Source organism: Ostrea edulis, chromosome 9 (assembly GCF_947568905.1).
Source record: "Ostrea edulis chromosome 9, xbOstEdul1.1, whole genome shotgun sequence".
NCBI lineage: Eukaryota > Metazoa > Mollusca > Bivalvia > Ostreida > Ostreidae > Ostrea > Ostrea edulis.
The window spans coordinates 50,370,576-50,388,428 of record NC_079172.1 but is presented as its reverse complement, the minus strand read 5'-3'; the positions used below and the strand labels follow the sequence as shown (position 1 = coordinate 50,388,428).

The window sequence follows — 17,853 nt, the reverse complement described above, 5'->3', positions numbered from 1 at the left end:
GGAAATTACTGGAACAAAAAAACAAAGGTATTATTACTGATTTAGCTCTTTTACTGTTGCTTCTATCACTTTTGGATGTAATACACTTTTGACAAGTTTTTCAAACAATGTTGCAGTAGAATGACTTGAGCACGTCTCCAAAGAGGACCTACACAAGTCGGTGGTTTGATGTTTCACGCTTGTCTCTTTCTCTTCGTCTTTGTTTTCTCTTTCAACCATAACAATGTAAGGAATGTCTTCACCTTGGCTGCTCTGTACATCCACATCATGCGAACACAATTTCTCCTTGAAGTTTACAGTGTCTGAATTGTCTCCCTTATCATGTACACACATTCTGGTTGATTTACAATTCTCAGTTTCCGTATTTCCAATCCATTTTCTTTTCCCTTTGAGAGTTGTGTCTTTGTTTCTAACAGGTATGTTCTGAAGAGCTTTACACAACTTCTCCTGGTTATTTGTCTCTTTGTCTGCATCTCTATGGTAACTACTTGTCAGAGCGAATTGAAGGAGCTGGATGTTTGCATCAAGAGGCAGAATTTCCTGGGGAAAAAAATTACTTTTACTTAGCCGTGCCCATAATACACCATAAATCTGGTCCCAGGATCATGAAACATCTTAAGCTTAAGTCAAAATCTGAATATTGCAAAGAAATGATTGAGCAGTCAATCATACCAAGATAAGAATTGTCATTCAATTTTGTTTCATTAAATCTCTAGTGTCTCCAAGTTAAGAGTTTCAGTTCAAAAGTAATGAACATCTTACAGGTGATTGAAATTTTGACTTATAAATGGAAGTCGGAGTTTGTTACATGATCTGGACAACTGCTTACTTTTGCTGTAGATAATTTTTTAGCAAATGAATGGTTGTGCACTTGTCAATCTGTAACGATTGTCCTCGTAAGTTTGTGAAACATTGTCCTCGTAAGTTTGTGAAACATTTTAAAGAATCAAAATAACTTGATCAAAATTGAATCGACTGACTTCTCCTGGGTTTATCCAGGTGTCATCTGCTGTAGGGACTTGATTCAGCTGTTGTCTGGCCTCCAGCAGTAATGAAACGAGACACCTTGTCACAGCCTCGGAGACGCGGCTCTCTGAGTCCTCCGACTGCAATGCATCATGCACTTTAGTGAATTTTTACCACAAATACAGTTAATTCTTCATAACATTTTACATAACCGGATTAGGAAATTGCTATGAACACAACTTCACATATGATTCATATATTATTTCCAAAACAATGTGATAAGTTTTCAGATTGAATTTAGTGAAACTGTGCTATATAAATATTCAATCTCAGAGGACATGTCTTGTTGAAATAGAGTAATGCTATTGATAAAATGAGTGCAATGTGACCACTACTCTTCCCATCCCAATCCATGTGTTTTATTCTTACTATCTCTCAATCCATGTGTTGTATTCTTACTATCTCTCAATCCATGTGTTGTATTCTTACTATCTCTCAATCCATGTGTTGTTTTCTTACTATCTCTCAATCCATGTATTTTATTCTTACTATATCAAGTCATGTGTTTTATTTTTACTATCTCTCAATCCATGTTTTCTTACCATCTCTCAATCCATGTGTTGTATTTTTACTATCTCTTAATCCATGTGTTGTATTCTTACTATATCAAGTCATGTTTTATTTTTACTATCTCTCAATCCATGTATTTTCTTACTATCTCTCAATCCATGTTTCCTTACTATATCTCAATCCTGTGTTTTCTTACTATCTCTCAATTCATGTGTTTCCTTACTATCTCTCAATCCATGTTTCCTTACTATATCTCAATCCATGTGTTTCCTTACTATCTCTCAATTCATGTGTTTCCTTACTATATCTCAACCCATGTGTTTTTCTACTATCTCAATGATAATCCATGTGTTGTATTCTTACTATATCAATCCATGTGTTGTATTTTTACTATCTCTCAATCCGTGTGTTGTATTTTTACTATCTCTCAATCCATGTGTTGTATTCTTACTATATCAATGATAATCCATGTGTTGTATTCTTACTATATCGATCCATGTGTTGATGCTGATGGAATCCTCCAGACTTTCCACATAGTGCCACCATTGAGGAGGAACATACAATACTTGTCCCGGATCCAGTGTCACTATGTACGGGTTTGCTTTCTGTAATTGTTATACGAATTTACTTCAATAAAACATCTGTATGACTAATATGACTCTTTATATATGAAATCTCTGAGTATATAAAAATATACTGGAATAATCTACAAAAATCTAGAGATCCACCAGCATACTTGGTTGGAACACTAAATGATTGTGTATTGTAGAACCAAAGGACTAAGACCATGTTTATCAAAATTCGGCCTAACGTCCAAAGTGAATAATTTTTTGTTAGAAATATTCTCTAACATGTTCTTTTCCTATAATGTACTGGTTTTTATATGTAGAGTTCGTGAAAGAACACTATTTTTAGGTTTACATTACTAGTATAAATCCTATAATTTGCTCTACTTTGTAAGATTGCGTCATACAACGTCGCTATATATTATTAGAAGTGGTAACGTATTGTAAAACATAATTATGCAATGAGCTGTTTAATATATAATAAGATCTTGAAAAAGAAATTTTCTTTCAAAATACGCAATAAGGTTATTTTACTTATAGCCCGAATGGCACACCATATTTTTCAATCCTGCCTTCATTCGGCCATTTTCACACGCCGCGCCGTTAGCCTGTTTGTGCTGTTCGTGGAAGTTGCAGAGGATGTACTCATCGCATTTCAACGTAAGTTTTAGAAATATGAATATACTTCACCTCTACTCGTTAAACTGTATAACCAAATAGGTGTACCAATTGCTCTTAAAAATAATAAACAAGTCGCATGGAACGAATAGTATGGTGCGCCTGTGGTGTGTTGACATAAACTCATAATATTCACGCATTGGGCTGTTGGAAATCCCACAACAAATCTGTTAACTGTTGTCAACATATATTTATTGTTTATCTATTATAATTATATATTGTTAAGATTTAAAATTGTATGTATATCAGCTGATCAGAAAAATCAGCTGTTTCACGATCATGCCATTTTCAATTCCAAGTGCATGACCTTCTCGGGTCTATTTGAATTTTCTTACATGATGTTTGACTCACTTCACACTTTGAACTTTCCATGTATCATTGTATGGTCTAAAAAGTATTTGTATAGGTTAAAGAGACATATAATTGTATATAGATGTATATTTCCATAATGGTATATGTCTCTGGGGTAACATGTAGGCCTGTGGGGGGTTATAGGTTGAATAATTTTCGAATGAGTATTCTACTATGTTTAAACTTAACTTAGTGATTATTTAGTAATCAAATAAAAGTTATATGATGAATCGATACATTTCTTCAATTTACTGTAAACAAAAACTGTTTCTGTGGTTTGGAATCTGTCTGGTATTAGTGCATAATAAATAACTTCATATTAGTCAATAAATATATTCTTGTTGTAGTGATGACATTTGCAAAATCTGTGAGAATAGAAAAAATTGTGTTAGGGTCAACAGAAAGTTTTAATTAGGGTAGTCGGGAAAGTGGAAACCAATATTAACAAAAAAATATTTTTTGGCCTTACGCAGAAACATGGATTAGAAAAGTCGGAATGATTTTTACATTCAATAATTTTTAAATACTTAAAAGCACCATTAAGCCAGGAAAATCATAAGAACAGTTTGGTTTTATAATTTAAATATGCCTTATTTCAAGATAAATTGTAAACATGTCAAACTTAATTTCAACAATTACACTTACAACTTACATGCCTGCATTGGGATTAGATATAGAATCACTCAGAGAATGTTGAATTTCATGGGTACTACCATGATTTAAGCATATATTTTTTTGTTAGCTTATCTCCTTTATATTATTGAATATTAAATTTTTCCATACATCTACCACAAGAAAGAGCATGAAAGATAAAAATATTTTGTGAATTTGCTGATAATTGTGAAGTAAGATACATGTAATATATCAAAATTAGCTACAACAAAAATTATTAGATGGGGAATCAAATTGAAATGAAATGTTTGTGTATATAATTATTTATGCAGAAATGTACATGTAACTAAACTGTCCTCTATTGTTTAGTTGGAGACATGTCAATCTCCCACCGAATACATAAATGTAATTTTTCTGAATTCTGTATCAATGAAAATACATGAGGGCATGAAAGTACAACTTTTATATGAATATTATTATAATACAGGGGTTCGTGTTTGCCCAACTATCTATTTTGTATTGCTTGTAGGAGTTATGAGATTGATCACTGTTTGTTATCTTCACCTTTCATTTATGATATAGTTTTGATAATGATATAATACTGGAGTAATTTGAATTTCAGGATGATATAATATGTACAGCAAAAATTGATGGCAAGGGTGACATGAATCAGATTGACAAGAATCCATATTCCTACTCATCAATGATAGTGGCATCAGTGACACATGCGGATAAGTGTTGGACATCACTGAAGGAATAGCTTCCTTGTTGTGCCTGCCAATAGCAAGGTACCAGATTATACAGCAGTTATGTGGAAACAGATTCCCACAATAGGGGGACCAGATTGACACCTACATTGTACAGTATCAGGCAGTTATATCAGAACTGGAAAAACTGGATCCAAACAAGACTATATTGCTTGGAAGAAACATGTCGACTCTAAAGTTTAACCCTTATTAACCCATGGCACTTCTATGTCATTTGAAATATACCTGTGGAGGTTTTTAAAGTGGTTTTTTTTGGGGGGGGGGGGGTTGGTTATTATTTGGAAGAATTCATATTTGATGATTCAAATGAAAATCTGCAGGTTGAATTATGAATGTCATAATGTACTTTTTGAATGATGAAAAGTGTAGAGTCAAAAGTTATCAAATTGTCAAAAACACTGGTCAGGTCTGAATTCATCATCTTGGACACCTTGCAGTTGGAATTATGATCTCTATGAAGAAATGCTGAAAATCTTGCAAAAGAGGAAATGACAAGTTGGGTCCAAGGCACTTGCATATATGCATGAGAAGGTGTTCTATCCAGGCTTGAGGTCAATTACATAGCAATGTAACGCCTTACATTACCTAGAAAATTTCACATTACCATTACTCCTATTTTGAAATATAATGTATTACATTACTTGAGAGTGAATTTACATTACACATTTACATAACATACTGTCAGATATTAAAGAAATGGCAGAAAAATTATTTCTGTATTATGATTTTTAATTATACATTAACATAAGAACACAAAATATTCAGCAATGTTAGGAAACATATCTATTAAGTTATTCATTGCATTTGATTGTCATCAATGTTTCAAATGCTTCAGTCAATCACTAATAAAATGAATTATTCTAAATCTTCGAAATATCATCAAATATTTGAAGTAGTGTAAATGTAATGAAAAATAATGTACAGTACAGTATGCATTACATTACCATTACTTGTAATGCAAAAATGGTCCATTACACCCCCATTACATTGAAACTGGTTGTCATTTAATTACCATTACCCCAGGCCTGGTTCTGTCGAGAGGTATTGAAATTCTCTGTAGAGACTTTGTCTCAGGAAGTGGCCGAGATTGATTGTGACAATTTTGTTGGATGTGAATTTACTGACACACATGTCTACACTTGCTACACAATATAGCATGTGGTGGTTTCAACAAGAAAGTTCTTACTCTGCAGGAAATGACAGAATAGCTAATGGATTAACATTTTTTCTGACTTTTCTTCTGTACATTAGATGCATTGGAAAAACTTTCCTTTCCATTATCTTTTGCTGGTTCATTCTTTGAAATAAAATCAAGTCCGAAAATAAAGTATTTTGGTTTGTTTTTTTTCAATGAATTTTAAAAATGTAATCTGTAATCCTTGCATATTTCCTTGGTGTTCTGTGATTGTTATTTTTATTTGTATTCAGGTATAATTTCATCTTCAGTGTCTTGAAAGAAATTAATTTTTCAATAACGCCAAGAAAAATGTAGTTAACAGTATGATTTAAAAAAAAAAAAATTTGACACGGGTAGGAATTGAACCCGGATCTCCCGATTGAAGGACGGGCTCACTACCACTAAGCCACATCTATGACGTCACACCCTTAAAAATCTTTTATATTTTTACTTGCCCTAGTTAACGTTATACTTTCGATATATTGGCAATAGTTTTAGTTATATCAATGCATGTTCTATAAATTCTTTTCATTTTGATCTTAGTAATTCTGTTGGTGTCGTCTAAATAAAAACGTTCTATAGCATTGAAGGTCCGATTTGTCGGACAGCAGATTCGTTTGTTTACGCATCAAAATTCTATAGCTTTTGATAAAAACACCACATAGGGGTGTATTCTGCATGGAAATGATGTAGACTCCACATAAGTATGTTGTTTTAATTTTTCAAAGCAACATAATTAATAAAATACCCACAACTCTCACAAAAATAAATAATTCCGTATTGCTCTCGATTTAATTCAAAGTTGATATTCATCAACAGCACACCTTTCGATCCAAAAAATCGTTCGTGCAAAATTTATTTGTATTGATAGATTTTGATAGACTACAGTCAGTTTCTGGATCGAAGGTCGTGTTTTATATGAATTATATGACTAAATTTGAAAAAAGTGGAGATTTCTGCAGAAAACCAGACCGATACCGGTTTTGTCTTGTATAGAATTCCACAAGCTGACGTTTTGGCGGGGAAATCTTGGCACGTCGCGATGGTATAAAGATTATATTATCAAATGATAACAATTTTATTTCAATTAATTCTGCTTTATTTTTTAACACACCACAGGGCCGATATAGCTAAACATGGTCTTAGTCCTTTGTCAAAAACCTGATGATGAAACCACACTGAGAGACAAAGCTAATCAAAAAATAAATTCTGCGCTTCATGAAGTATACCAGCGTGAAGCATCATTTTATCAACTTCATAGATATAATGAATCACATTTATAAATGAATCAAAATTGTTCGTTCCCAGAACTTCATCATAATTATCTTTTACTGAAAATGTAAATCCTATATAAATTTTTGGGTCCAAATATCAAAATCAGTAGGTCCCAATAAGATCTTTGGAATTTGTAATGACATACACTTTCAGAGAAACCATACTATAAGGAAATGTTACGGTTGGACAGTCATCCATACACCTGCATATATTTGTAGTCTCATCAAAAAGTTTTAGTGTAAAGTACATATACACCACACAGCAGGCCCACGGGTCACATGACTCTCCTGATCAGTTGCTTTATTCCGTGTAAAACATTTCATATTGTGATCCTGCTCTAACCCCAGGTTGTATAAAACTGAATGTACACTACATAGGGATACTTCCATACTCATCTGACATACTGCACCCTAGTGGTTTGCAGTGATTTAGGTTGAAGTTGGCCGTCAGCAATTGGCTGACGAAAACAATCAATTGGTGATTAAAATGAACTTTTCATGTAAAATGGCCCATAAAAAAGATTCCTATCTGAGTATCGGTGTTAATGATGTTATTTATTATAGTGATGCTTATAATGGCTGGAAATTACATGATCAAGGTTAAAAGATATCGGTCAGATTCAAAACTATATTGTTGTTTTGTAGAAAGTTTTAATCATATACCTTAGTAATTGCTTCATACTGACTTGGGTCTTCAACAGAACAAAAAAAAAAACGTACATTTTCTTGCAATAAGCTTTACTGAAGAGGAAATGATCCCATGGGCCCTTTAAACCACTTTTAATGTTCAAAAAGACCATATTCCCTCTGTTTGCACTTTGTCTTCTATTGGTGAATTGAACGGAAGACCTGCTTGTTGTTCCTGCAACATCTAATTTTACACGAAATGTTTGTAAAAATGTAGCCCCCCATGCTGCAAAATTAAATAGGGTTATACACATGCATCATTTAGTAAATGATAGTAGTGCCAAACCATTTCAAAATATTGAGCAGACAATATCTTCCTGTGTCAAGAGTGGATTGACCATGTGACCTAAAAATCAATAGGGGTTATCTACTCCTTATGCTGTACCAGTGTACCAAGTTTGGTGTCAATCAAGCAAATGATTCTTAAAACATAGGAGACAATATATTACTATGTCCAGTTTAACCCTTGACCTTTGACCAAGTGACTTCAAAATCAATAGGGGTAATCTACTCCTTACGGTGTACCAGTGTACCAAGTTTGATGTCTGTCAAGCAAAGGGTTCTCAAGATATAGAGCGGACTGTATATTCCTATGTCCACTTTAACCCTTGACCTTTGACCATGTGACCTCAAAATCATTAGGGGTCATCTTCTCCTGAAGATGCACCAGTGTACCAAGTTTGATGTCTGTCAAGCAAAGGGTACTCAAGATATTGAGCGGACAGTGTCTTCCTATGTCCAGAGTAGATTGACCTTTTGACCTGAAAAATCAATAGGGGTTCTCTTCTACTCATAACCAACCCACGTATGAAATATCATTACAATGAAGTGAATGGTTCTCAAGATATTGAGCGGACAACATCTGGTCTACCGATCGACAGGTGCAAAGCAATCTGCCCTTCTTCTTTGAAGGGGGCATAAATATGTATCTGAACCCCCATTATGGTTCTGTCCTGGTCCTGGAACTTATGATAACAAGAGATTTTGGAAAACACATATGCCCCCCCATGATGCAAAATTGAAAAGGGTTATACACACACACCATTTAATTGATAGTAGCATCATCAATTCAAAATATTGAGCAAACAATATCTTCCTATGTCAAGAGTGGATTGACCATGTGACCTAAAAATCAATAGGGGTCATCTACTCCTTATGCTGTACCAGTGAACCAAGTTTGGTGTCTATCAAGCAAAGGGTTCTCAAGATATTGAGTGGACAGTATATTACTATGTCCAGTTTGACCCTTGACCTTTGACCTCAAAGTCAATAGGGGTCATCTTCTCCTGAAGATGTACCAGTGTACCAAGTTTGATGTCTGTCAAGCACAGGGTTCTCAAGATATTGAATGGACAGTATATTCCTATGTCCAGTTTGACCCTTGACCTTTGACCATGTGACCTCAAAATCAATAAGGGTCATTTTCGCCTGAAGATGTACCATTGTAGCAAGTTTTATATCTGTCAAACAAAGGGTTCTTAAGATATTGAGCGGACAGTATATTCCAATGTCCAGTTTGACCCTTGACCTTTAAACATGTGACCTCAAAATCTATAGGGGTCATCTTCTCCTGAAGATGTACCAGTGTACCAAGTTTGATGTCTGTCAAGCACAGGGTTCTCAAGATATTGAACGGACAGTATATTCCTATGTCCAGTTTGACTCTTGACCTTTGACCATGTGACCTCAAAATCAATAGGGGTCATCTTCTCCTGAAGATGTACCAGTATACCAAGTTTGAGATCTGTCAAGCAAAGGGTTCTCTAGACATTGAGTGGTCAGTATATTCCTATGTCCAGTTTGACCTTTGACCATGTGACCTCAAAATCAATAGGGGTACTCTTCTACTCATAACCAACCCACATATGAAATATCATTATCATCAATTAAATGGTTCTCAAGATATTGAGCGGACAACATGTGATCTACCGACCGACCGACAGGTGAAAACCAATACTGTAGAATCATTTAAATTTGTGGGGGCCAATTTTCGTGGATTTATGAATTTTTACAGGTTCGTAGGGACGTAATTTCGTGGATTTATATATATTTGTAAGAAAAATAACTCTGGAGTGTTTGCTTTGTCTTTATTCATTGAGGATGTAAATTTGTGGGTGAGGGATACCCATGAATTCCACGAAAATTGAGCCACCACGAATTCTAATGATTCCACAGTATGCCCCTCTTCTTTGAAAGGGGGCATAAAAATAATCTTGAATTATCATTGTATGACGAATTTAATACAAATATTAGGGTTTTTTCTGATTCAGTGCTTTTTTTAAACACCAAACATAATTTCCATTAATTATTTCTTAATCATCTTCACTTGGAAAAGGCATCGTATATACCACAATTCCCTTAACATAAAATGCTTTGTGCCATGTTAGGAATAAAATTATTTCGTAGTTTCTGAAAAAAAAGATAATGTGAAATTTTCTCCAGACAAACAGATGCCAAGGAAAAAAACTCTGTCAAAGGAGCAGAATGTTAAATTTTATGGTTATTAGATCATCGTTAATAGATTTCTTGCTTCATAAAATACCTTGAACAGAGGATGTCGTTCAAAATCTGGATTTTTAACATTCACTTCACTGAAAACACTGGATTCTTCATATGGAATTCTGGTAGGATACAGATAGGAACTTTCCCAAGGAGGATACAAAATCCATCTCTTCCTAAGAGTAGAAGACATTGAGAGGCTAAGACAGAGAGATACATCATTTTGAAGAAAATAAATTCTAAAAGTTGGAAAAATTTGGGCATTACCTATACCATTGGTTAACATACATACTTTCCCTGAATTTGTGCTACTAGATTAAATCCGTACGAGTCATAGTGACAATTTGTATAACATCCTTCTGTTCCGATCCAGATAGTGCTATCTCTTCCATCTCGATCTGGAAATCCGAACACTCCCCAGTCCACAGCCTACAAAAAAATTTATTTACATTTCCACTGTGATGTCTGGAAACCGAGAATTTGTAGAAGTAACCCGATTATTCAGATACATAAACATTGAATGTAAAATCAATTTTCCAATATTTAAATCTTTAACTAAAAGAATAAAGTCCACACATTGTCAAGAAAAAGTCAAATGTGTTTTCAGAAAATTTGAAGTTCAAGCATTTTAGCTTTTATTTTCTCAATTCTGAAAAAAAGTATTTCTGATTCTTGACAGGATTCTCCCCACCTATTCATCTTGTATTTAGTATTCTATATTTCCTAACCTTCATATGTTCCATCGGTGATATGTCTTTCATGTATTTGTAATCTATGTAGCATGAGAATTCCTCGGGTTTATAATTACGAAGTGGATTGTTATTATCAACATCATTTTGTCTCCATGAAAAGAATTCTTCCAGTGTGATGTTTTCATGAGGACACTGTGTCTCAAATAAATCTACAATGTCAATGTTTGGCATGTGAGGATGATACCCCTTGCATAAATGGCTTCAGTGGAAGTTTAGCCTCATAAACCCCCATCTCTATTTTTTTTTTTTGCAATAATATTAGAATTATGCAGCTGTATGGAGTTGTTAGATAATCTCTCTCTGCTTTTTCAAAAATATGGTACCAGAAAGGGAAAAAATGCAACAATTCAAACCTTAGTAATAATAACCCCTGAAACTCTGGTTAGGTGGTCCAACAGAGTTTTCAAGAAATAATTAAACATATTTCGTTAATGTTATTAAAATGAAATTTAACTCAATATGCCTCAGACAATGTTGTAACACTTAAATGTGGGATTTATATTTACGAATCAGATTCGTCTGATATCAACAGATCGAAGCATGCCAAATGTGTATAAAATTTCATATTAAGTATATTTTCCAAAATGATACTTTAGAAAATTAACCAGTCCCATCGGACTGACTAAAACAAATGTCAGTCAGTCCGTCAGACTTTTAACAAGTCACAGACTGACAGGCATATGTTAATTTCGAGCCCTGCACCCCTCAGGCCTAAAAGATGCAATAACTGAAATTCACAATTTTAGTTCTCCTTATCCAAAAGATGCTCCGTACCAAATGAAAAGTGGCCATGTACTTTCAAAGAAGTTGACAATGGACTACCATCAGTCACAATATCAAACGATTCGGGTGACTTAAAACCCCAAAGGGCATTTCAATTCTGAAATTTGCTTTTTTTCCCTCTCTTTCTTCTATTTAAATATACATCTGTCAGTTAAAGGTCGAGGCATAATGAGAGGAAAGAAACTGCAAGACACTAGACTGATATTTAATCTTAGTAGCGTCTATTTTTAGCTAATGCGGGGTGGAGAAATATTTCAACTGCCCCTTAATATTATCCATTAATTTAAAAATGGTCAGCATGATTAGGGTTTGAAGTTAACTTCGACAAGTTGTATTTGGCTCGATCTGACAGTTGTGTCGTAAAACATATTAAGACATACTCTTTTAATTTCTTGACAGGCAGGTCACCTAAGATTTAACATTGAATGATTGATTTTAAAACTTCATTAGATTGTTGAATTGTGTATATACTTTGATTTTTCTTTGGGCAAAGCTTGCACGATAACTTCTTTGTGATTTGACTAGATAATTGTTCTATACTCCATTTCCTTGCTTTCCAGTGATCAATCATTTTGTTTAAAACAATTGGTGGGCAATCTGAACAAGAAATCATTGTTAGTCAACTAAACATTACAAACCAAACGAAACTTCACACCGGAAAGACGTATGGTTGTTATAAATGTGAAAATGATATTCATTTTACGCTTTGCAATTCCGGATTTTAATGTTGGCACTCAGCACTACTAGTCTGGCGCAGCCAGACTAATCTCAGCACAGGGTTTGACACAATATGAGCAAATCTCAGGGCCTGGACATTCATCAGTCAATGTTTAACTTGACATGCTGGCCCCAATCAGGGGCGGATCCAGGAATTGCGGTTACGAGAGGGGGGGGGGGGGGGGGGGGGGGCACTTTATGAGGCAGGGAATGTGGGGACCGCCTTGAGGGAATGTCGGTCAATCCGGCCCTAAGGTCAATCCGGCCCCTGTCGATCCGGCCCCAAGTCATTCCGGCCACAAGTCATTCCGGCCACAATTACCGTAGTCAGTCCGTCCCCATATACGTTTTATAGATATTTTCTGTTTATAATCTATGTAATGGGGTGGGAAGTACATTTATGTTTTATAAATGATGAAACATTGTTTAATATGATGAATAAAAAATGTATCAATTCATCAAATTTCATTTAAAGCAATACAAGTTAAATTAATTCAAAATAAAAGATCAAATAGAATAACATAGACAATTTTATTCACAATTAATTCATTATCAAAATTTCATTTGAGTGGCACGTTTGCTATTTATTATTTCCTCATACTTTTAATACTCAAAATTTACATGATGTAATATTTTAAAACAAATGAAATGTGTAGGCATGAGGATTATATTAGTCAATAATTGTTGTATTATATTAGTCATACCGATAGGTGTTAATATTGGTGCAGACTATTGTGTTAGTTTAAAGTACCGCCAGTTAATTACAGCTTGTATTGCTTTAACATATAGCAATTATCACTTACAAATTGAAAAAAAAAAAGATATAAAGAAATACGAATTCTAGAACTCTTAAGTGTCTGCATCCGTAGTGTTCCAAACAGATAACGTACACGTCACGCACATGTACATGTTACAAACAAATCTTTAATCTAAATCATGATTATAATCACTACAAACAATATAATCATATTGATGTTTGGATGAAAATTATAGCATTAACTGTAAATAAGAAGACAGTAAAAGCTTTATAAACCTGGGGGCCGGATTGACTGGGGCCGGATCAACTAGGGACGGAACGACTTGAGGACGGAACGACTAGGGGACGGATTAGTTTTGGGGCCGGAACGACCTGTTACCGCCTTGAGGCCCCCAGTGGGGTGGGGGCCCAGGGGGCGAAAGCTCCTGGATTTTACAGATTTTATAGGACTTGAAATAAGTATCCTATTTTTGAGTCATTTGTACTATTTTCTATCATTTTGATAAGGTGAAACTTGTAAAATGACGCAAATTTTAAGGGTTTTTGGAAAAAATTAATAAGTTCTCCCAATAAAGTAATTCAAGAAATCAAAAGATTTTGTCATTGATTTCTCCGGGAGTGGTAGAAATTATTGCTTCTTTTATCGTTTTTTCTAAACAAGAAACCACGACCCCCCTCCCCACCCCCTAAATCCGCCACTGCCAATGTATACCTGCACATTGGGTCCATATCTCACTCTTATCATGTCTAGTCAAACATAGGGGTCGTAGGAAATTATCATTGTTTTTTAAACGATAAAACATTCTAATGCAATATCATTTATCATTTTCCATCATAATTTGTCTCCATGGGTCTATATTCTACATTATGTATTTGAAAATGCGGTACGGAAGTCATGCTTCAAGACGCGACATCGCACCTATCGCAAAGGAAAGGACGATATAATAAAAGAATGTAGGACAGAAAGTCACAGGACAAAAAGTCACAGACAAAAGATCATGGACAAAATGACCATGGACAAAAAGTCACAATAAGAAATTTTATGAAAGTAGGACAAAATATCACAGGACAAAAAGTCAGTTTATAAGAAAATATTGATTTTGATATACATGTATATTTGAATCTGTTCTTTTTGTAAAGTTTAAGAAACTATACATGCATTTGGGTTCTATGTACCAGTAATTGTTAGCGTAAAAGTATATATGGAGTCTCATTTGCTAAGCCAATCATCATTCCAAAAATGGGACTCGTGCAGGGTAATAAAGGTGGTTCAAAGTTATGGTGTAAAAACAAGTTTTGGTAATCTGTGAATATTAGATAAATGGTGAAGTCAAAGAACAAGAAAACCATCATTTTATTCATGCATTTACAAAGATTGGTATGAATATCAGCATTCTATATTTCATAACAGAATGAATTTGTCTTTTTTTTCTTTTCTGATCAAAAGTAATTTTTTTGTCCTGCGACTTTTTGTCCTACCGATTTTGTGACTTTTTATCCTGTGACTTTCCGTCCGTATACCTAATAAAAGACGGTTCCGTTGAATGTCTAGGCCTATTTAAGAATGTTATATCCGTCACTCCGTGACATGTATCATACATGTATGTGTATGTATATACACGATTAGTTTTAATTTTTTGTTTCTAGAGCAAGTAGTTACAGAAGTCCGGAAAATAGAGACAACAGCTAAATTAAAAATAAATAAATAATAAAACTGAATCAAGGATCTCCTTATTCTCTTTAGAGAAGTCGACAGGCGCAGCTTACATCCTATAGTGGACAGGCTAGTGGATATAGGCAAAGACATGTAAATACAATGTATCGCTGATGTAGGCAAAGACATATAAACACAATGTATCTCTGATGTAGGCAAATACACCTAAATACAATGCATCTCTGATGTAGGCAAAGACATATAAATACAATGTATCTCTGATGTAGGCAAATACACCTAAATACAATGTATCTCTGATGTAGGCAAAGACATAAATACAATGTATCTCTGATGTAGGCAAAGACATAAATACAATGTATCTCTGATGTAGGCAAAGACATAAATACAATGTATCTCTGATGTAGGCAAAGACATAAATACAATGTATCTCTGATGTAGGCAAAGACATAAATACAATGTATCTCTGATGTAGGCAAAGACATATAAATGCAATGTATCTCTGATGTAGGCAAAGACATATAAATACAATGTATCTCTGATGTAAGCTACATGTATGTCTCCGTCCACTTCTCTTATTAAATAGAATCTTCAATTTGGCATACTAATTATTGGTATTGTAGTATAGCTAAATATATCGTGATTTTTCAGAAACAGGCTATAACTTCAAATTACCTGTGTATTTTAATACTAAGCAGAGGTCAGTAATCTGACCTTGTGATCAATATATGAGTACTGGTCATCCCAGTATCCCAGGCACCCTGCAATCAGTTGTGACACGGACCCCGGCCAGAGACGACGTTCTCCGTCTCCGAGTCCTACAACTCTATACTACGTACGGTGAGTATCTTGGGATTATCCAAGCACCTAACTGCACCGTGCATGCATTTAAGACATTCTGCACTCCGCTACAGTATTTTTGACATGTTTGGTTTAAAAATTTCATCAGAATTTTATTTTAGATCATAGAGAAGAAACCTGGTACATATGTATATCGCTAAATGACGTGGCTTTTACAAATGCATTTTACACAATGAATACCAATGGAGCGCCAGATTAACATAAACTCAGATAACTGAACATATCTTTAATTATTTGAAGATATCATCAATTCAGTTATATTGCACGCAATAATTGAATTGTCGCATGCATGAAATCAACTACTGTGCGCAATAATTGAATAAATATGCGCACATTCATTTATGTGGTAGAATTATTTTTTCTATTCTTTTAAAATGAGCAATATTTCAGTTTTGCAGTATTTGTAAAGACTGCATGACACACAAATATAATTAACACCGGGGAGCTGTAGCCATTTTAATGCATAGTCATGTAAAAATTATGTGAAGAAATGTCCTTGACCACTGATTGTGAACTCTGTCAACATATTTTTTCCCCATACCAGTCATTAATTCCAAAATACATTAATATTTCAGGGTAAAGTCTCCGCTGAGACCCCCTTATAATCTTTACCTAGGGTACCAGGGGGCCCCTGGATTAGATGTATATAGGCATAGGCATACATATACATATATATAAATTTTTACATATAGATATCTACATATACAAACACAAACATATATACATACTCACACTTATACAAACACACACCATATAATATATGCATCTGTTATATAACAAAATTCATTAACATGTTATAGCAAAAAAGGTTGTTATTTTTATGGGAAAAAACAACAACACAACAGTATATGTACATACAGAACCTGAAACTGCCATATGAGAGGTTAACCAATTCAAAAGTTCATATTACAACCCCCATGGCAGCACTACAGGAGGACAGGACCCCTCCTCATAGTGGGAACTTTTTGCAAAGTACCAGTATATAAAAGGTTTATTACAAATTTTATTTGATATAGAAATATAGTTGTTTGTAATCAATTCAAATTGTTAAAAATAAATTCACATCGAAGCATAATTAAAAATGTGCATATACAGATATTTTTTAGAGGTTTCATATCAGAAAAAGTCATACCTGCAGTACATTTTATACTTGTATATTTTACAGGCAATGAGAGATATTATGCTATTCAAAAAGAGTGTCTTTTCATTGTTTTCATAGTAAAATCCTATCACAATTGTTTTTCATGATATATCAAATTCTAAAACTTGTTTAACAATGCCCCATATATGAGAAACATTTTTACATTTTAAGATAAGATGTTCATTGTTTTCTTTAACATCTCTGCAAAAAACACAAAAATCATTTTCTACTAATTTCCATTTCTTCAGCAATTCTCTGTTACATAATAGGTTATTTAACAATTCATAATTAAATTCTGATATACTTCTGTCTCTTCTGGATAAGATTTTTTGTTCCTAAATAGATTTCCAAGCCGTTTTTGATATTTCAAAAGCGTTTCCGTAATATGCTTGGTGTAATGGAGGTATAAAGGGGTATAGCGCACTTGGTATGCAATTTCGCCTACATAAATACCTTTTTCTTGAACATCATTTTTACAAATATTCTACTATACAATGTCAGTTTATACTAGTGTTTACCCAAATTACTTTATAAAGATATCTATATGTTGATAGTTTCTTTATTTGATAAGCATAAACATCACTGTGATTATATAGAGTATATAGTAGATGTAACGCAATGGGCCTACAAAATTGCAAACTGTTGCAAAAGGCCACCCTAAACCAGAAATAAAACACTGAAATTGTGTTACTTGATTATGACTGTATATAAGTCCGTTTGAGGAAATTTGGTTTAAGGTGGCCCTCTTGTTGAAAATGGATAAAATATTTACCCTGAGATTTAGCAGCCTGTCAAACGTTAAACCTTTAAACTTACATGCCTGAGTGGCCTAGTGGTTTGGGTGCTCGGTAATTTTTCCATCGAATCAATTTTTTTTTTTTTGCTTTTCATTTTTTTGGGGTCGTTTTCTTGAGGGAGGGGGTGTTTGAAATTTGATACATATATATTATAACAAATATTAGTCATTTTCATCATAACTTCTAATATTTGCAAGTTACGACTTAAAGAAAGGGAATTTATTCC

General features: G+C 34.0%; 1 protein-coding gene and 1 long non-coding RNA gene across 2 annotated transcripts; one reads left to right on the top strand and one right to left on the bottom strand.

Moving 5' to 3' along the window:
- Positions 1-30: 30 nt before the first annotated feature.
- On the bottom strand, positions 31-12,356 carry LOC125659118 (HSPB1-associated protein 1 homolog). Its single transcript, XM_048890672.2, has 7 exons — positions 12,154-12,356; positions 10,876-11,048; positions 10,440-10,576; positions 10,191-10,323; positions 2,022-2,141; positions 981-1,106; positions 31-540 (listed from the first exon to the last, which is right to left on the bottom strand). The coding sequence occupies exons 1-7, from the start codon at positions 12,293-12,295 to the stop codon at positions 34-36; spliced, it is 1,338 nt and encodes a 445-aa protein (XP_048746629.2). The 5' UTR covers positions 12,296-12,356; the 3' UTR covers positions 31-33.
- LOC125667148 (uncharacterized) lies at positions 2,316-5,837 on the top strand. The gene is made up of 2 exons (XR_008798632.1): positions 2,316-2,762; positions 4,366-5,837. It is a non-coding gene; the product is annotated as an uncharacterized LOC125667148 (long non-coding RNA).
- Positions 12,357-17,853: the final 5,497 nt, after the last annotated feature.

Coding starts and splice junctions, on each gene's coding strand:
- LOC125659118 (XM_048890672.2), bottom strand. CDS start 12,295: ATGATTTCTTGTTCAGATTGCCCACCAATTGTTTTAAACAAAATGATT. Junction 11,049..12,153: donor TTGCCCAAAGAAAAATCAAA/GTATATACACAA, acceptor TTGACATTGTAG/ATTTATTTGAGACACAGTGT. Junction 10,577..10,875: donor CACCGATGGAACATATGAAG/GTTAGGAAATAT, acceptor ATTTTTTTGTAG/GCTGTGGACTGGGGAGTGTT.